The 19,980-nt window shown below is 41.1% G+C and overlaps 1 protein-coding gene across 5 annotated transcripts in view; it reads left to right on the top strand.

The window, feature by feature from the left end:
• The first annotated feature begins 4 nt into the window (after nt 1–4).
• vti1a (vesicle transport through interaction with t-SNAREs 1A) overlaps nt 5–19,980 on the top strand; it is a 370,006-nt gene continuing 350,030 nt past the window's right edge. For 4 of the 5 annotated variants that reach the window (XR_013579742.1, XM_078564759.1, XM_078564757.1 and 1 more), the window contains exons 1-3: nt 5–249; nt 15,705–15,763; nt 16,863–16,973. Coding sequence is in view for 4 of the 5 variants with exons in the window: in XM_078564759.1 (XP_078420885.1) it covers nt 156–249; nt 15,705–15,763; nt 16,863–16,973 (264 nt within the window). In the remaining variant the exon portion in view is untranslated. The remainder of the gene's footprint in view (nt 250–15,704; nt 15,764–16,862; nt 16,974–19,980) is intronic. The other variant, XM_078564761.1, reaches the window with a different exon arrangement.

The following is a 19,980-nucleotide window of genomic DNA, read 5'->3' as shown; positions in this document are numbered from 1 at the left end:
CCGCAATCGCCGCACCGACAGTTGTTTATCCTCCACCGCCTCCCTCCGGAGGAAGTAAATCTCTCGCTGGGCAGTTCAAGAGGGGGAGGGATTTTCCGGACGGCCGGGCGGAAGAAGCGGCGGCTGCTCCACTTTGACCGTCAATTGCACAGAAAATGTCCTCGGATTTCGAGGTTTACGAGCAGGATTTCGGAACCCTGACAGCAGAGATCACCAGTAAAGTGGGGAGGATACCGAAATTATCTGGAGGTAAGGGGGTGGGGTGGTGAGTGACTGCGCTGCTGGAAAATACTTTTAATGTTGACACTTTTGACCGGTGGCTGAGGGATGACCGAACTGAGTCATTCAGGGTTCGCTTTTTTAACGTTTAGGCTGCGTCTAAAAATGTAATGTCTAAGTGCCCCATTTGAAAGATCTTCTAAGAAGTGATCCTACAGTTCAAAGCCATTTGGCTATTTAGAAGCAGAAGTCTATGTTTAACTATCGATGCTTTAAGTAAGGTTGATTTGAAGGGGAACGTATTCATTATTCATAAGCAATTAGTGTTGAACGAAATGGAGTAAAGCTGGTTGTATTTGTACAGCCGCTCAATGTGTGTTGCTAGGAATACCCAATTATCGAAACAGAGCATCACTGTAAAACCGAAACTTGTTCAGCAGTCATTCAGGGCCACTTTCGAGCAGAAATTACAGGATAATGATCAGAAATGGAAACCTGATTTATTTTTCCACTCCTTAACCCGTCGTTTCTGAGGACATTTTAGTATCTAACTATTGCCAATTACCTTCTAATAGACCACAAGACCAAACCTGGATCTTGTTAATCTGTATGGTTCAGTACCATGTCAGTTTTTTTGTTACCCACCAAGCCATCTTGCTAGTCCTTTTTTAATTGAAGATGCTGATTATCAAAGTGAAAGAGGGAATGAAAAGTAACATTGCAACTGTCAGTCAACTTAAACAGAATAAGTGTTTGTATAATAAAAGTAAAAATGGCTTGTCGTGAGCAATGTATTAATGGAATAATGCAATACAGTGATGTCTAATTACTTTGTGACTTCTGTAGTCATTTATTAGATTTCAACTTCTTAACCATACAACACCTGTTGAACCTTATACTATTGTGTTTGGAAATTGTAGAATTTTACTTACAGATTTTTTTCTAGTTATATCTATTGTATCTCATTAGAAATATAGGAAGTCAAAATGTACAAGTCTAAATCTATATGCTGTTCATTATTTTCCCAATACTCATGATAAAGTAGCTGGAGCTCACAATGTGTATGTAGAACTTACCACGCTCCTTTACTTTCGTGTCCAGTGGTGATCCTTTACATGAACAATCTTATGTTGATACATTATAAATAGTGACATAAACATTAAATTGGCGTTTGAGTAGAAAACGTAGTTTAATAAATACCTACTTAAGGATAAGGTGTAGACCATTAAAGATAGATGCATATGATCAAGTATTCTAGAGAAAATAGTTGTTGCTGTGTTGTGACAATGGATCACTTATGTTAGAATGTAACTGGTAAAGGTGGTTTGTAAAGTTGGGTTAATGTTCTGAAGTGTTGTTTGATTAACATGTGATCTTATCTTTCACTTATAACTGTTTGCCTTCCTCAGGAGATTGAGCAGGTTGGTTTGATAAGGTAACTGCAGGGAATCGGCTCGATTATTCAAATAACCTTTTAGCTTTCCATAATTTATGATCCTGTATGAGGCAGTTAAACCTGTTTATTTTGATAGTATGTAGCAAAGTGTGTTTCATGTTATTACTGGTTAGCTCTTGTCATGAGTTGTCAGGTTTAGTCAGCTTTCATATCTTACTGAATTTATTTTGTTTTTAGCTTGGAACAGCAGAAAACTTGTTTTAAAAAAATACTATTTTAAAAAAAGGTCATACAATCTATAAATTCAGCTGCATCTTTCTGGTGACTCAGTTTTCAAATACATTGCTAGAATGGAACTGAGCCATACACAGAAGCTGAGCCTTATGATCAGGGATGGAATAAAGGTGCTACAGTTGATCTTGGGATCCCTTTAAGAGAGAGAGAGAAAGACCTGTTATTTACTAGAGTAGGGAGGGAGAAAAGTCTGTATAGCCGAGCAAATGCAGATGTAAATGCAATGGAAAGCTAGGATAAGGTTCCTATAATAATTCCTGTTATTTACTAGGGGCAGAGAGAGAAAAAGACCTGTTATTTAGTGGAGTAGAGAGGGAGAAAAGTCTTTTTCTCGCTCCTCTCTCTCTCCCTCTCTCTCTCTCTACCCCTAATAAATAACAAGGCTTACCTAGTCCTCTCTTTCTATTGCACTTACATCTGCATTTGCTAGACTATACACCATTACTGGCACCTACAACATGATGTGTTACCAAGCACCAGTCTTTCCCTTAATTTTTTGTTACCTGTAGAGACTGTCCCCTCTGGGACACTCTTGTTTATCATCTTGACATTTGGATCTGGTATTTTGCAAAGCAGCAGCTGTTTATTTACCTCTTCCCACTCTTATCCATGACCTAAAATAACATTCTTTTGTGAGACAGAAATGTATTTATATTCCCCAATCTACTATATGAAATTTAGAGCCCTCTTTAAAAAAAAAATCAGTTTTGAACCAATTTATGTTCTTGATGTTTCTGGATTGGTGGATTAGCAAAGAAATGATTTAACTTTTCAAATGCATGAATTCTACACCTGTTTTTTGGATTCTGAGATGCATGCATGATGACTTTGCATGCAGTGTACATTATAACATCAACATCAACAAGCATTGACTTTCAGCTCCAAATTCTGTAGATGGGTTGGGATCACTTGAATTTGTTGGTCATACTATTTCAGGCCTGCGTCCTTTTACAAAATTCTCTTACAGCTTGATGCTTGGATGAAGCAGCTGAGAGCACAACCAAAGTGTGATATAAAGGCCACCATCAGTTGAAGTGTGATAACTAAATAGATGATGAGTGCATGAGATAATAGAAATGAAGAATGATGCAGCACACAAAGAAACCATTTGGCCCATTGTGCCTGTGTCAACTCTTTGGGAAAGCAATTAATCCCAATCCAATGCTGTTTCCCCATATGTTCCTTCAAATATTTATCCAATTCTGTTTTGAAAGTTGTCACTGAATCTGATTCCACCATGACTCAGGCAATGCATTCCGGATCAACATAACTTATTATCTTAAAAATGTTTCTTCATGTTGCCTCTGGTTCTTTTGCCAATCACCTCAAGTCCGTGTCCTCAGTTTACCTATCTGTTACTGGAAGCCGTTTCTCCTTCTCTCCTCCGTTAAAACAATTTATGATTTTGAACACCTCAATCAAATTTAACCTATTCTATTCTAAGAAGAATAGCCCCAGTTTCTCCAGTCCCTCCACGTAACTAAAGCCCCTCATCCCCATTGTAGTAAATCTCTTTTGCACCCTCTTCAAAGTCTTGACATCCTTCCTAAAGTTTGGTATGCTCAGAATTCAACACACTGCTTCAGCTGGTGCTTACCAATGTTTTATAAAAGTTTAGCATAACTTCCTTTCTTTACTGACAAGAGCAAATGCAGATTGGCTAACATCCTGACCAAATGTTCTTCTCTGTCAGCACCTCAGCACCCCTCTTATGTCCACTTCCGCTATGACTTTTCTGTCTTTGACACCCTGCGTTCTTCCAAAAAAGCTCAAAATAAACTTCTGGAACCTTAATTCATATTTGTGGACGACATGCAACCATCTGTTTAGAATATTTAGCAAATTGAAATGTTCATTTGAACTTATTCCTTTGCTATGTAATCCTCAACTATATGAATTCTTGCTTCTTAAAGCATACAGTTAGTTCAATAAAACCTTGTGACTATTCCAGTGGCAAGTACTTTTAAAGCACCAAATTTCTCTTGTTGAAGCTACTAAAACTGCACTTTTCATTTATGAAAATGATTGAAAATATTGCTTTTTATCAGTTAAGTGACTTAACCTGTATGAAATTCAAAAGTAGTTTTTGGCTAGCCATGAAATAATATTGTGCTTAGATTTATGCTCAGTTCCTCAGCTTGTTCTCCTTCCTCTTCCTTCAAAGCGATACTTTATTTAAAGTCTCCTGAGTGCAGACTTCAGAATGATTAATGCAAGCTTCTCCAATCCCTAAGAAAGATGGTTTTATTTGCTGCTGTAGAATTTGTAGAATGTTTAGTTAGGTGACTAGGTAGTACTTCATATTGTAGATGAAGTAATATTGAAGTCTTCCTTTGAGAGTGAAAATTAAAATATTTCAAATTGGGGTCAGCGGACTGTTATTTTTTTTGTGTTTGTTGATATGGTAATATTTTTCATTAATTTTAATTTATCATATTTTATACATTGATCATAATATAAAGTACACAATATACAGTGTTTAATCAGATCTAGGGGGATAAAGCAACATGAGGGAGAACTTTTTTTATGCAGCAAGTGGTTACAATCTAGAATGCACTACCTGAGAGGGTGGTGGAGGCAGATTCAATTGTGGCTTTCAAAGGGGATTGAATAAGCACCAGAAGGGAAAAGAAATTGCAGAGCTCTGGAGAAAGGGTCATGGAGTGGAACTAGTGGTATTACTCTTGCAGAGAGCTGGCAACGGACACCACTGTCTAAATGGTCTCCTTCTGTGCTGCAACTATTCTATGATTCTATCTTGCTGTGTACCAATGTACCTATGACATTGTTTCCCTTTGGATAGCTGACCCAGGGAGTCCCCAGGAGCATCTCAATAATTTCAGCGAGTTGGCACATAAAAATGTCTTTAAAACACTGCTATAAATGCTAATTCTTACTATTTGTACTGTATGATTTTGGCCTCTGCTTTTTAAAAATTCATTCATGGGATATGGGCGTTGCTGGCTAGGCCAGCATTTATCACCCATCCCTAATTTCCCTCATTCAGAGGGCATTCTTAAGAGTCAACCACATTGCTGTGGATCTGGAGTCACATGTAGGCCCGACCAGGTAAGGATGACAGATTTCCTTCCCTAAAGGACATTAGGGAACCAGATAGCAATGGTTCCATGGTGATCATTAGACTTTTAATTCCAGATTTTTTTAAAATTCAAATTTCACCATCGGCCATGATGGGATTCGAACCCGGGTCCCCAGAGCATCAAGATAAAAGCAAAATACTGCAGATGCTGGAAACCTGAAACAAAAGCAAAAATTGCTGGAAACAATCACCAATTACGCACTTTACAGTCTTCTGGACTTAACATCAAATTCAACAACTTCAGATCATGAACTCTCTCCTCCATCCTCACCCCCTTTTTGATCCCTTTTTTTCAAATATTTATTTTTTAATTTCTTTATATATTTTTTCTCACCTATTTCTATTATTAATTTGTAATTTATTTCCATTCATTGTTTTATCCCCACCTTTTAGCCTATTTCAATCTTTTCTCCCACACCGTCCCCTCCCCTGACCCCACCCCCACTAGGGCCAACTGTGACTTGCTCATTCTGCTTTCTACTCTAATGTCACCATTAGCAACTCCTTTGGTGAAGAGGCGGCGGTTGGGGCCTGGGAACTGGAAATTGTTGATATGATGTAGGGCATCAGAGGAATCGCGGATGTAGATGGGAAGAGACTGGACAAGGTGAGAGAGAATGGAGTCAAGATAGGAAGAAATGAGTTCTGTGGGACAGGAACAGGCTGATACGATCGGTCTACCAGGACAGTCCTGTGTGGATTTTGGGGAGGAGGTAGAAGCATACCGATGTACTGAACATCAAGCCATTGTTTCCAGGACTGTCACTGACCTCATCTCCTCTGGAGATCTTCCCTCCACAGCTTCCAACCTCATAGTCTCCCAACCTCGGACAGCCCGATCCTCTGATGCCCTACATCATATCAACTATTTCCAGTCCCCTGGCCCCAACCACCACCTCTTCACCATGGACACCCAATTCCTCTACACCTCCAGCCCCCACCATGATGGTCTGAGGGCTCTCTGCTTCTTCCTTGAACAGAGGCCCAAACAATCCCTATCCACCACCGCTGTCCTTTGCCTGGCTGAACTTGTTCTCTCACTGAACAATTTCTCCTTAAACTCGTCTCACTTTCTCCAAATAAAAGGTGTGGCTATGGGTACCCGCATGGGCCCCAGTTATGCCTGTCTCTTTATGGGGTATGTGGGACATTCCTTGTTCCAGCCCTACTTAGGCCCCCTCCCACGACTCTTTCTCCGGTACATTGATGACTGTTTTGGTGCCGCTTCATGCTCTCATCTGGACCTGGAAAAATTCATTAATTTTGTTTCCAATTTCCACCCCTCCATCACTTTCAGATGGTCCATCTTTGACACTTCCCTTCCTTGACCTCTATGTCTCAATTTCTGGTGATAGACTGTCCACCAATATTCATTACAAGCCCACCGATTCGTAGAGATACCTCAACTACAACTCCTCACACCCTGCTTCCTGTAAGGACTCCATCCCATTCTGTCAGTTCTTTCACCTCCGTTGCATCTGTTCCGATTATGCCACTTTCCAAAACAGTGCTTTTGACATGTCTGTCTTCTTCCTTAACTGAGGTTTCCCACCCACGGCGATTGACAGGGCCTTCAACCGTGTCCGACCCATCTCCCGCACCCCTGCCTTCACGCCTTCCTCTCTCTCCCAGAACCATGATAGGGTCCCCCTTGTCCTCACTTTTCACCCCACCAGCCTCCGCATTCAAAGGATCATCCACCAACTCCAGCATGATGTCACCACCAAACACATCTTCCCTTCACACACACACACCACCACCCCCGTTGGCATTCCGTAGGGATCGTTCCCTCTGGGACACCCTGGTCCACTCCTCCATCATCCCCAATGCCTCAACCCTCTCCCACGGCACCTTCCCATGCAACCGCAGAAGGTGCAACACCTGTTCCTTTACTTCCTCCTCCTCACCGTCCAAGGGCCCAAACACTCCATTCAAGTGAAGCAGCGCTTCACTTGCACTTCCCTCAATTTGGTCTACTGCATTCACTGCTCCCAATGCGGTCTCCTCTACATTGGAGAGGCCAAACGCAAACTGGGTGACCGCTTTGCAGAACACCTTCGGTCTGTCCGCAAGCATGACCCAGACCTTCCTTCGCTTGCCATTTCAGCACACCACCCTGCTCTCATGCCCACATGTCTGTCCTTGGCCTGCTGCATTGTTCCAGTGAAGCTCAACGCAAACTGGAGGAACAGCACCTCATCTTCCGATTAGGCACTTTACAGCCTTCCGGACTTAACATTGAGTTCAACAAATTCAGATCATGAACTCTCTCCTCCATCCTCACCCCTTTTTTCCCCCTTTTTTTTCCAAATATCTATTTTCTAATTTTTTGTATATATATTTTCTTCTCACCTATTTATATTATTATTTTTAAATTTATTTCCATTCATTGTTTTATCCCCACCTTCGATCTTTTTTCCCACACCCTCCCCTCCCCCCCAGCCCACCCCCACTAGGGCCAACTGTGACTTGCTCATTCTTCTTTCTGCACTTAATGTCACCATTAGCACCACCTTTAGCCAGTATCGCCACCATCAACACCCTTTTGACCTTCTTTGTTTTTGACATCTTTTGCAATCTTTCCTTTGCCCTCACATATCACTGGCTTTCTATCCAGCTTCATCTGTCCCACCCCCCTTAAACAGTATATATTTCACCACATTTTTACTTCTCTTTAGTTCTGAAGAAGGGTTATACGGACTCGAAACGTTAACTCTGTTTTTCACTCCACAGATGTTGTCAGACCGGCTGAGTTTTTCCAGCAATTTTTGCTTTTGTTCCCCAGAGCGTTATGTTGGGCCTCTGGAATACTAGTCCAGTGACAATATCACTATGCCACTGCCTCCCCCCCTGCTATCCTTATTTATTAATATGGTTGAGTGTCTAGGTTCAGAAACTTTAATACTTTTTAAGAAATAAAAGATTTAGCATCTGCCATATCTTATACATACATCAGTTAAAGTAAATGAAATAATATACATCTACATATTTGCAAACAGACAAGCCTATTGGCCAGACCTTGGATATCCTAAGCTTGCCCCCATTCTCTCCCATTCAAGCTGTCTTCTGGCAATCAGGCTGAACTAATTTTTATACCTTTTATTATGACCCTCCCATTTGTGAAGCTTCTTTATCTGTAGCTGTCACTCATACTGACCACTGCTGAGGCCATATGGCTGGTTTTGACATGAAACCCTAGCAACTCCACTTAGCTACGCTGGATCTTTATTAGCTCAATTATGTTTCCTTTATTGTTATAAGTTCAGTGTATGTAGTGCTCAAGCATGGAATGATATATCAATTTCTGTTCCTGCTTTCCACCTTATCACGCTAACTTCACCTTTTACATCCCACATTCTTTGATTCACAGAAAATGGGAGTCATATGTTCCCCTTCCTGTAGCCACTTCAGGCCTTTTCCTGACACCCTATCATCCAGCAAGTACTCTGTGTAGCTGGTCAGTCCTCTATCCCTGAGAACTTAGCAGTTCTGAAGTGTCATCTTTAATTATTTATCCCTTTTGGAACCGGTGTGTCTGCTTCTAACTCTCTTTCCATGTTCCCTTGTTAGGCCTCGATGTTCTCACATTGGGTCAATCTGCTTTGCCAAATGAACAGATAAACTGCCTTATATTTTGCTTTTCTTATCTTAACTTGGAATGGGAGAGCCATTTGTTCCAAATGTTTCTCTTTCAATCAAAGTCCAAGTTACACATTTAACCTATAACCAACATTCCTTCTGTTAGTTATATTGGTTCTTGTTAAGATCTGATCTGGTATTCATTCTTGCTTCAGTTTGTTTTGTAGTTAGCCATAAATCGTCTTTCCATCTAATCTTCCCTTTTTCCAGTTGGCTTACTCAAAGGCATGTCTTTTATCTGCTTTTACTTGGCCCTTAAGACAATTCCTGGGAAGTGGGGAGGGGAGTGATCAAGAGGGGACAATTGGAGTGGAGGTGAGTGATCAGGTGGAGGATTTAGTGGCAGGCAACAATTTTCAGATTTGTTGTGGAGCTGAATGGAGCACATTGATTCCCTTTGGTGCCACATTCAGATTTTTTAAATGCACGTTCTTGGTGGTGGCTCCAGTGATCTCTTTAAGGATTGAAAATGCTACAAATGCTTAGTACATCAGGCAGCATCTGCAAAGACAGAAACAGTTAATGCTTCAGGTTGATGACCTTTCATCATAACTAGAGAAACTTCAGCTATGAGGATAGATTGGAGAGTTTGGGACTGTTCTCCTTTGAGAGAAGAAGGCGAAGAGGAGATTTGATTAAGATATTCAAAATCATGAGAGGGCTGAACAGAATAGATAGGGAGAAGCTTTTCCCGCTCATAAAAGGGTCAAGAATGAGAGGGCACAGATTTAAAGTGATTTGCAAAGAAAGCAAATGTGACGTGAAAAAAAGCCTTTCAGGTCTGGAATGCACTGCCTGGAAGTGTGGTGGAGGCAAGTTCAATTGAGGCATTCAAGAGGGCATTAGATGATTATTTGAATAGAAGCAAGGTGCAGGGGTAAAGGGAAAAAGCAGGGCAATGCACTTGGTCATAATGCTCATTTGGAGAGCTGGTGCAAACACAATGGGCCGAATGGCCGCCTTCTGTGCCGTTAAAATTCTAAACAGGTTTTAAGCAAGTCTAGAGGTAAGGAAATGGAGGAGAAATGGAATGAACAAAAGGGCAGGTCAGTGATAGGATGGAAGACCGGAGAGATTAAATGACAAAAGGAATTAAACTACCCTTGGATACCAACTGCTCCCCAGGTCCTTCTTCCCCTTCACTTTTCTCTGACCCCACCCATCCCTTCCAAACTGATCCTTAGTTGTGTTTTCACTATTCTCTTCAATCTTTCCCTTTCTGATCCTAGGCAAGCAGTGCTTAGCTTCATCCCCTTACATTCCCACCTTAGAGAAACTTGAGTTCAGCACAGGATTCCTTTGCTTCCTTAACTTCTGCACCCGCTTTTTTGGCTGAATCTCCCCTTCATATAGCAGACCTTTTCTATTGCCTTCAGAATTCTCTTTATACCTGAACCCCTCCCTTTAGTCTTTTAAATTCTCTAGATCCTTTAATTGGGCATAGCTGACATGACATTGGGTATATCAATATATCTGTTCTCTGGCTTACTCTAATCTACCTCCCTTTGAACTTGCAGCACTCTGTTCTCTTGGGTCCAGTGCTAACATTGCCATTAAAGCTGCTAGGAAGCGTGGCACTGTTTGGGGAACTGGCCTCTACTTTGTGGAGACTGCCAACTCTCTAATGCCTCCTCCTAACTTTATCACTTTACCTTGAACATCCAGCTATCATTTCCCAGACTGTCACTGACCTCATCTCCAGAGATCTCACTTCCACAGCTTCCAACCTTGTAGTTCACCCACTCCCAAAGCTGGCAATGCCCGCTTCTACCTCCTTCCCAAGACCCTGTAAGATTTGATAATAATTTCTAAGGATTGTATATTGGTTTGAAATAACATTTTATGGATTTTAGTAGTTCTTTTCAAAAGTTCGGTTTGAATTTCTGCTAACAAAACAATTAACTGTTAAGGCAGCCTGGGAACAGGAAAGCAGTTGCTTGCGAGAAACTGTTTTTGATGAACTAAATGACCTGAAAGGTACTAAAAAGCCTGGGTACAGTCAGTTGTATCTGTCTTAATTACACTATGTGAAATTTGAGGCCTTTTTGTCAGCTTTAAAGAAATAATTAAAAGGTTTGAACTCAGCAGCTTGAACTTAGTATGACACCTTATCTTTAAACAAGAGCCATGTATTTTAATTAGGTTTTAGCTTATTAACTGTTTTGATCTATTAGCCATATCTGTAGGAAAGAACACCTATATTTCATAAAGATATCTTGTTAGGGATTACTATTAAAATTTGTTATCAGTTTCCTCAGTATCCATGGGAGTAGGTTAGCATGCTTATGTGAATTGTTTGCAACATTTTGTATTATTGATAAGAAGATGTAGCATTTTGTTTAGCTGCAATCTGTATCTAAAAAAGATGTATAATTTGTTCACAATGGAATGGAACCTCTGGGGCCTAAAGGAAATAAGAGATGGTCCTTTGTCTCAGCCTACATGACTCTAGTTACAGAGATGAAGTGATAGCAGGTGACCCTTACCCTTGGCCAATGAAAGGGGTTAATTTGGACTATTTCCTGATAAGGGATGAGGAACAGTCAGAATGAGGGATAAAAGTTGAAAACTCAGAGCCTTTCCTGGCACAATTTCACCACTGCTTCTATGGTTTAATTCCTCTGCGACACAATTCAATATTACTTCAGAGACAGAAGAAGAAAGACATTGTCTGTGTTGTCAGCATTCAAAGAAGCCTAGGGCCTTGAGGGATAAGAAACTTACCACTGTCTTCACTTTTTTAAGTATATATAACATCTTGCTTAATAAACTTTACTTGATTCGTAAATACTGTTGTTCGTACCTTGATAGGTCAGGCACAACTGAGGACCACATTGTGAAAATTAAAAATTCAGAATCTAGATATTTTAATTAAAAGGGTTTATACCTCAACCCCAAAACCGCATAACCCTCAAACAGGACTGCCCTGGTAGACCTATTGTTTCAGGCTGTTTTTGGCCAACTGAACTGATTTCTTTTTCCTATCTTGATTTCTTTTTCTTCCCTTGTTTCATGTCTTCCTATCTACGTCCGCCACTCTTTCGATGCGTTCTGCCACTTGAATAGCTACCTGTTTCCTGGCCCCAAATGTCTCCTATTCACAGTGGGCATTGAATCCAATTCTCTACCCGCCGGACTGTAAGTTCTCTACTTCTTCCTTGAATGGTGACCCAACCACCCCACCCCATCTTCCAGCACCCTTCTTGGCCTAGCTGAGCCAGTTCTTGCATTGAACAGCTTCTTTCACTCCATTCACTTCCCCCAAATAAAAGGCATTGAATATAAGAACTCATATGAATCCTACCTACATTTGCCTTTTTTGTGGAGTATGTGGGACGTTCTTTGTTCCAGTCAGGTCCCCGCCTCACTTCCGTTCTGAGTATGTTCATGGCAGTATCTGTGCTGTTTCTTGCTTTCGGCCCAAACTGGAACATTTTATTAACTTTGCTTCCAATTTCCACCTTTTCCTTGCCTTCGCTTGGTCCATCTCTAAGTCTTCCCCTCCCTTCCTCTAGTATACAAATATCTACCATATGTTCACCAACTCCCAAATTTTTGACCCCATTTACTCCTACCACACTTCCTGTAAGGATTCTTTTCCATTCTCCCAGTTTTTCCATCTCTGTTCTGACCATGCCACCTTCCATAACAGTGCTTCAGATAGTTCTTCCCTATTAGTCAACTGAGGATCTCCCTCCAGGTGGTTGACAAGGCCCTCAATTATGTCTGCCTTATTTCCTGTACTCCTGCTCTCACCACCAGCCTCCACATCCAACAGATAACCCTCTGTCATTTCTGCCATCTCCAGCATAATGCCACCACTAAGTACACTGCCCCTCCTCTTCCCATTCAGCATTCTGAAGGGACTGTTCCCTCTGTGAAACCTTAGTCCATTCTTCAATTACCAGCAACACCCTTCCCATGCAAGTACAACAGATGTCCTTTTATCTCCTCCCTTCTCACCATGCAGAGCTCCAAACACTCCTTCCAGGTAAAACAGCAATTTATTTGTACTTCTTTCAATTTGGTATACTGTATTTGCTGTTCACAATGCTGTATCCTCTACACTGAGGAGATCAAATACAGATTGTGTGATTGCTTCGCTGAACACCTTCTTTCAGACAACAAACATGACCCTAAGCTTCTGGTTGCCTGTCAGTTGAATTTTCTGCCCTACCTTTGCTTTGACCTCTCTGTTTTTGGTCTCTTAAATTGTTCTAATGAAACTCAATAGAAGCTCGTGGAACAGCACCTCCTTTTGATTAGGCATTTGACTACCTTCTGGACTCAACATTGAGTTCAATAATTTCTGATCATAACTGCGCACTTCCATTTATCCAGGTAGCAGCTGCTGGTAATGATTCTGCTATTGCCATTTACATCTCCCCTAGACCCATCTTTTGTTTCTCTGCTTCTCCCATTATTATCTCCTTTTGCCTTGCACCATCGTCCCTTTTGTCATTCAATCACTCCTGCGTTTTATCCTGTCACGGACCTTCCCCTTTGTTCATTCCTCCCATCCCCATTTTCCTTGCCTCTGTATTTGCTAAAAACCTGAAACATCTGTAACATTAAGAGTAAGAGGATAAGTAGGGAAAGAGTAGGGCCATTAAGGACCATGGTGGTAATTTGTGTGTGGAGCCGGAAGATGTAGGTAGGGTTCTGAATAAATGCTTTGTGTCGGTGTTCACAAGTGAGAGGGACGACATGGGTGAAGCAAGGGAGGAGATAGCAGGGGCGTTGGCAATAATTTTCAATACCTCTCTGGCCAGAGGACTGGAGGACAGCCAATGTGACATCATTATTCAAGAAGGGAAGAAGGGATAAACCGGGGAACTCCAGGCCAGCCAGTCTAACTTCAGTGGTGGTGAAACTATTGGAAGCAATTCTGAGGGACAGAATTAATACATACTTGGAGAGGCAGGCATTAATCAAGGACAGGCAGCATGGTTTTGTTAAGGGGAGGTCATGTCTGACCAATTTGATTGAATTTTTCGAAGAGGTGACTAGGTGTGTAGATGAGGGCAATGCATTTGACGTAGTCTACTTGGACTTCAGCATGGCTTTTGATAATGAAGGTAAGAGCCCATGGGATCCAAGGCAATTTGGTAAATTGGATCCAGAATTGGCTGAGTGGCAGGAAGCAGAGGGTGATGGTCGAGGGGTGTTTTTGTGACTGGATGCTTGTGTCCAGTGGGGTTCCACAGGGATCGGTGTTGGGTCCCTTGCTGTTTGTGGTATATCTAAACGATTTAGACTTGAACGTGGGAGGGCTGATCAGTAAGTTCGTGGATAACACGAAAATTGGTGGGGTGGTAAATAGTGAGGAGGGTAGCCTTAGATTACAGGAGGATATAGACAGGCTGGTCAGATGGGCTGATCAGTGACAAATGGAATTTAATGTGGATAAGTGTGAGGTGATGCATTTGGGCAGGACAAACGAGGCACGGGAATACTAGATGAATGGTAGGACCCTGGGAAGCAACGAGGATCAGAGGGACCTTGGTGTGCATGTCCACCGGTCCCTTAAGGTAGCAGGACAGGTAGATAAGGTAGTTAAGAAGGCATATGGGATACTTGCCTTTATTAACCGAGACATAGAATATAAGAGCAGGGAGGTTATGCTGGAACTGTATAAAACGCTGGTTAGGCCACAGCTAGAGTATTGTGTGCAGTTCTGGAATCCGCATTATAGGAAGGATGTGAGTGCAGAGGAGATTTACCAGGATGTTGCCTGGGCTGGAGAGTTTTAGTTATGAGGAGAGATTGATAGACGAGGGTTATTTTCCCTGGAGCAGAGGAAATTGAGGGGGGACATGATTGAGGTGTATAAAATTATGAGGGGCATAGATAGGGTAGACAGGAAGGAACTTCCCCTTGGTGGAGGGATCAATAACCAGGGGGCATAGATTTAAGGAGGTTTAGAGCGGATGTGAGGAAGAATTTTTTCCAGAGGATGGTGGGAATCTGGAACTCCCTGCCTGAAAGGGTGGTAGAGGCAGAAACCCTCATAACATTTAAGAAGTATTTGGATATGCACTCGCGATGCCATGGCATACAAGGCTATGGGCCTAGTGCTGGAAAATGGGATTGTAATAGTTAGGCACTTGTTTGACTGGCGCAGACTCGATGAGCCAAAGCGCCTTTTTCTGTGCTGTAGACCTCTATGACTCTATTTTGCAGTTTTGATGATAGGCCATTGACCTGAAATGTGAACTCTGTTTCTCTCTCCACAGATGCTGCCTGACCTGTTGAGTATTTCCAGTATTTTCTGTTTTTATTATGGATTTCCAACATCTGCAGTATTCTGCTTTTGTGCCTTAGACAGTTATTTCAAATGCAAGAAATTGCCAGGACATGCTAGGAGACATAACTAGATATACCAGCTCAAACTAATTTCTCTTAGCCATAATATTTATGTTAACTATTTCTAAAACCTACATGTACCTCATATGATCGCAATCATGAAATATTTTCTCTCTTGTTATTTTGAGATGCATCATTGCTATGAAAGATATCGTTGTCAAAATAGTTTTGCTGAGTCATCGCTGATCTCTGCAATCTGCATCACTTTAATTCAAATTAGTCTGCATCATGAATCTAATCTTAAATTAACTACATAATGTATTTTGATTATACTATATATGATGGCACATTATGGTGTATGTCCTGAATTTCATTTGTGGTTCTGTTGCTTAACTGACTCAAGACTTAATAGATAATGATGGAATAAATAACCTGAGATTATACTCATCATGTTTCCTTGATATATGCTCAAAATTTTTTAATTCTAAATAAATAACCTTTTAAATGGAGCATATAAAAATTGTTCTTATCAGTTGTGAATCGTACTATCTTCACTTGCAACAAGAACTTGTGTTTATAATTTAAGGGATTAAATGGTATTCCACAGGTGCCCATTTGCAATCCTCCATATATCAAATTTCAGTGTTAAATTGGGTGACCTTTTTCAACCATTAATGTCCAAATATCTTGCATTACTCATTTTGAAAATTGATGCAATGAGGAATATTTTTTCATTTGCTTATTCTCTAGATGACAAGAAATGTATGGTTGCAAATGTGGAAAAGCAGATGGAAGAAGCTCGGGAACTGGTAAGAACTGTATTTGATATTCTGAAACATTGTATGTTTTGTGTATGTTAGTACTATATGAAGAATTGTTATTTGAATTTGAACCCAGAGAGTGAAAAATGTCAGAATTTTATTAAAATAGACATAGTAAAATAAAAATAACTGCAATTAGAGAATTTTAATTACTTCCAAAGTTGGTAGTTTGTTTTTAATGTTAATGCAAACACGGATGCCAGATTGTTCTATTTCAAATGAATGTCAGCGAGCTGAATTTTGTCAGGCCCTCTTTGGTGCTAAAAACAAGAGTCATATGGTTAATTGGCCTGATTCATTCATTTGTGTACTGCTCCATCAACTTGTCCTTGTAACGACTTGTTTGTCAGCAAGTTTAGGAAGTTGAAGTAGGAAAACCTCAGTGGGGAATAAAAGCAAATCTTTCTAAAGCTTCGCCCTTCTTTTAGCTACAGAACAAAATGGTTGCTAGTTGATAGCTTAATTTGTGCAAAAGCCTAAGGAGAATTATACATGTGCAACATTTATTTCAAAATGCAGAGGTTAAAAAGTTTAGGGGCAGAATCAATATTAGAGCAGTAATCTAGTTTTGACAGAGTGCTTATTTTTGGTGTGTGTGATCATGTGATTATATAAGTGAAAAGGTTTATATTTGTCAGAGATTTAACATACTGAGATTTATTCATATCAATATGCCAAATTGTCACATTTTTATATTCATATTTACATGGCCCTCTTATTTTGGAGTTGTTCTTTGAGCAAAAGAATTGAGTTATCCAATAAGTTGAATTAAGCAATGTAAATAGTAGAGTTGGAACTCGGTGGTTTAAAAGTACTAGAAATACCAGAAAAAAGGTACTTTTAATTCAAAACATCTCTTAATTCAAAGGAGTAGACTTATAGTAATTAGGGAACAATTGTGACTTTTTTTCTCTATGACTACATCGCAAAGCTGATCATTTTTTCACTTTGTACAGATCTACCATTAGGATGACTGGTTACTAATTATTGTTGCACCTGAAAATAAAATTGCTGCCCCTCAAGAATTTTTGCTTGAAAATGATCACACAACAAATTCATATTTTTCTTCTTTTAATCTTGAATACAGCTTGAACAAATGGACCTTGAGGTACGGGAGATACCACTCCAAAGCCGTGGCTTGTTCAGCACTCGAATGAAGAGCTACAAACAGGAATTAGAAAAGCTTGATAAGGACTTTGTAAGTTCATTTATGTTTTATATGGGGAAAAGACTGCACAAATGTCACGTGTGTTTTCTTTAAGGAATAGGTGACGCTTTTTGCTATTTTATATAATCTCTCAATTTCACCTCAAGGCACATATTAATATTGTCAAATTGTAAATGTTGCTAATCTCCCAAAAATCCCTCGTGATTGTACTCTTCAATGGAATTTAATGATAAAATGTTTTGCTACATTTACCATTTCCTAGAAAAATCCTGTTGACGCTCTCATGATGGCTGAGTGAATAAACAAAATGCTATGTAGTCCTGAGACGTGCACACTAGGAAAGTCACAGGTGCAACCCTTAGTTTGCATTGAATTTGCTGATTCTGGCTTGAGTGGTAGTAGAGAGGCAAAATAACCTCTTCCCTTCCTGTCTCAAAAGAATGAAGGGAGATGAGAATTTTCTTATGCAGGGAGTTATGATCTGCATTTCACTGGCAGAAAGGGTGGTGGAAACTGATTCAATAATTACTCTCAAATGGCAATTGGATAAATACTTGAAAAGGAAAATTTGCTGGGCTCTGGGAAAAGATCAGGGGACTGGGACTAATTGGATAGTTCTAACAAAGTGCTGACAAAGGCACAATGGGTTGAATAGCCTTCATTTTTACTGCAAGATTCTGTGGTGCTACCTTAGTCTGAACATGGGAGGGGAACAATCAACTAGTATCTCTGCCCCGGATTTCTGCTATAAAATGGACTTGTATGAAAGTTGGAGGAGAGCAAAATTGGGCTTGGCAGTCACATCCCCAGCTCGCCATTGTACATGAAAAATTACAACTTGGGTGAGATACTGACGGTCCTGTGGAATTATACCTCAGCACAAGTCAGCATTCTCAGGAGAGGAGAAAAGAAAATGAGGAAATAGATGGAGGATCAAAATTTGAGCAAGATCACTGTGCAACACTCACTATAAAGCCATCATACATGGGAAGATACTTCAGTGTTGCTCAGAAAGTAAGTTTTTAGCACACAATGGCAAAAGGGGTGAAAATGTTATGAAACCCAAACTTTTTAACAAAAACACAATATCACAGTATCCACTTACTGTGTTAGATTAGCAGAATTAATGGACTAAAAATAGCCTTTTATTAACTCCACATGACTTTCATCGCTTGAATAATTCTCATGAATTATGCTACATTGTGTGTTTCATCTGTCGAAGATGTGAAACTGGCACCACAGTCCCTCTTCTAACTGTGTATGGTTGCTTTTGATATCAAACAGCAACATCTCCAGAATTACTTAACTAAATATGACACAAGTGGATACCCAACATTCCTCGTTAATTGTGTATTAATTCTGTTTAATTGTATGACCGAGTGTGACATCAAGGAGCCCTAGCAAACTGAAGTCAATTGGAATTGGGGGAAATCTTTTCACTGGTTGGAGTCATACCTAGCACAAAGGAAGATGGCTGTGGTTGTTGGAGGTCAATCATCTCAGTTCCAGGAAATTGTTGCAGGAGTTCCTCAGGATAGTGTCCTCGGCCGAACCATCTTCAGCTGCTTCATCAATGACCTTCCTTCCATCATAAGGTCAGAAGTGGGGATGTTTGCTGATGATTGCACAATGTTCAGCACCATTCACGACTCCTCAGATACTGAGGCAGCCCATGTCCAAATGCAGCAAGAACTGGACAATATTCATGCTTGGGTTGATAAATGACAAGTAACTTTCACGCCACACAAGTGCCAGGCAATGACCATCTCCAACAAGAGAGAATCTAATCCTATCCCCATGACATTCAATGGTGCTACCATCGTTGAATGCCCCACTATCAACATCCTGGAGGTTACCGTTGACCAGAAACTGAACTGGATCAGCCATGTATCTACTGTGGCTACAAGAGCACTTCAGAGGCTGGGCATTCTGCAAAGGGTAATTCACCTCCTGATTCCCTAAAGCCTTTTCATCATCTACGGGGCACAAGTTAGGAGTGATGGAATACTTTCCACTTGCCTGGATAAGTGCAGCTCCAATAACACTCAAGTTTGACATTACCCAGGACAAAGCAACCTGCTTGATTGGCACTCTGTCCACCGCCTTCAACATTTGCTCCCTCTACCACCGATGCACAGTGGCAGTGTGTCAGAGCAGCAGAGGAGAGTGTGACAGGAAGACCCTGGGACAGACAGTCAGCAGCACCTAGAGGAGAGTGCGAGAGGAAGACCCTAAAACAGGCAGTCAGCAGCACCTAGCCTATCTTGAAGATCTAGCATCTAGTCTATACTCAAGTAGGCGTAAGGGTAAAATAAAAGCAAAGGCCCATATTCTATTTAGCTAAGATATGTCTGGGGAGCACAGTCCCATGATTTGCACTTCCTGCGCTATGTGGGAAATCCTAGATGCTCCTGGTGGTCTGGATGACCATGTGTGCAGGTGCCTCCAACTGGAGCAACTTGAACTCGGTTTTTAGAGCTTGAGTGGCTGCTGGGGGCACTACAGTGCATTCACGAGGCTGAGAAATTCGTGGATAGCATGTTTCAGGATGAAGTCACCCTGCAGCTTAAGGAAGTGCAGGCAGAGAGGGAATGGGTGACTGCCAGACAGAAGAAGGGGACCAGGCAGGTAGTGAGGGAATCCCCTGAGTACATGTCGCTCACAAACTGTTTATTAGCCATGGAAAATGGTGAGAGTGACGGTTCCTCTGTGGTGGACAACTGGAGCCCAGGCCATGGCACCATGGGTGGTCCAGCGGCTCAAGGGAGGTGAGGAAGGGCAATAGTGGTAGGGGATTCTTTAGTGCGGGGAGTAGGTGCATCTGTTGCCCTCGACGTGACTCCAGGATGGTATGTTGCTTCCCAGGTGCCAGGGTCAAGGATGTCATGGAATGGCTGCAGGGCATTCTGAAGGGGGAAGGTGAACAGCCAGAGGTTGTGGTCCATGTTGGGACCAGTTACGTAGGGAGGAAGAGAAATGAGGTCCTGCAAGCAGACTTTAGGGAGTTAGGTAGGAAATTGAAAAGCAGGACTTCTCC

The sequence above is a fragment of the Cetorhinus maximus genome, chromosome 20 (genome assembly GCF_964194155.1).
Source record: "Cetorhinus maximus chromosome 20, sCetMax3.hap1.1, whole genome shotgun sequence".
In the NCBI taxonomy this organism is placed as follows: domain Eukaryota; kingdom Metazoa; phylum Chordata; class Chondrichthyes; order Lamniformes; family Cetorhinidae; genus Cetorhinus; species Cetorhinus maximus.
Note: the sequence above shows the minus strand (reverse complement) of the source record. Positions and strands in the feature narration are given on the sequence as shown.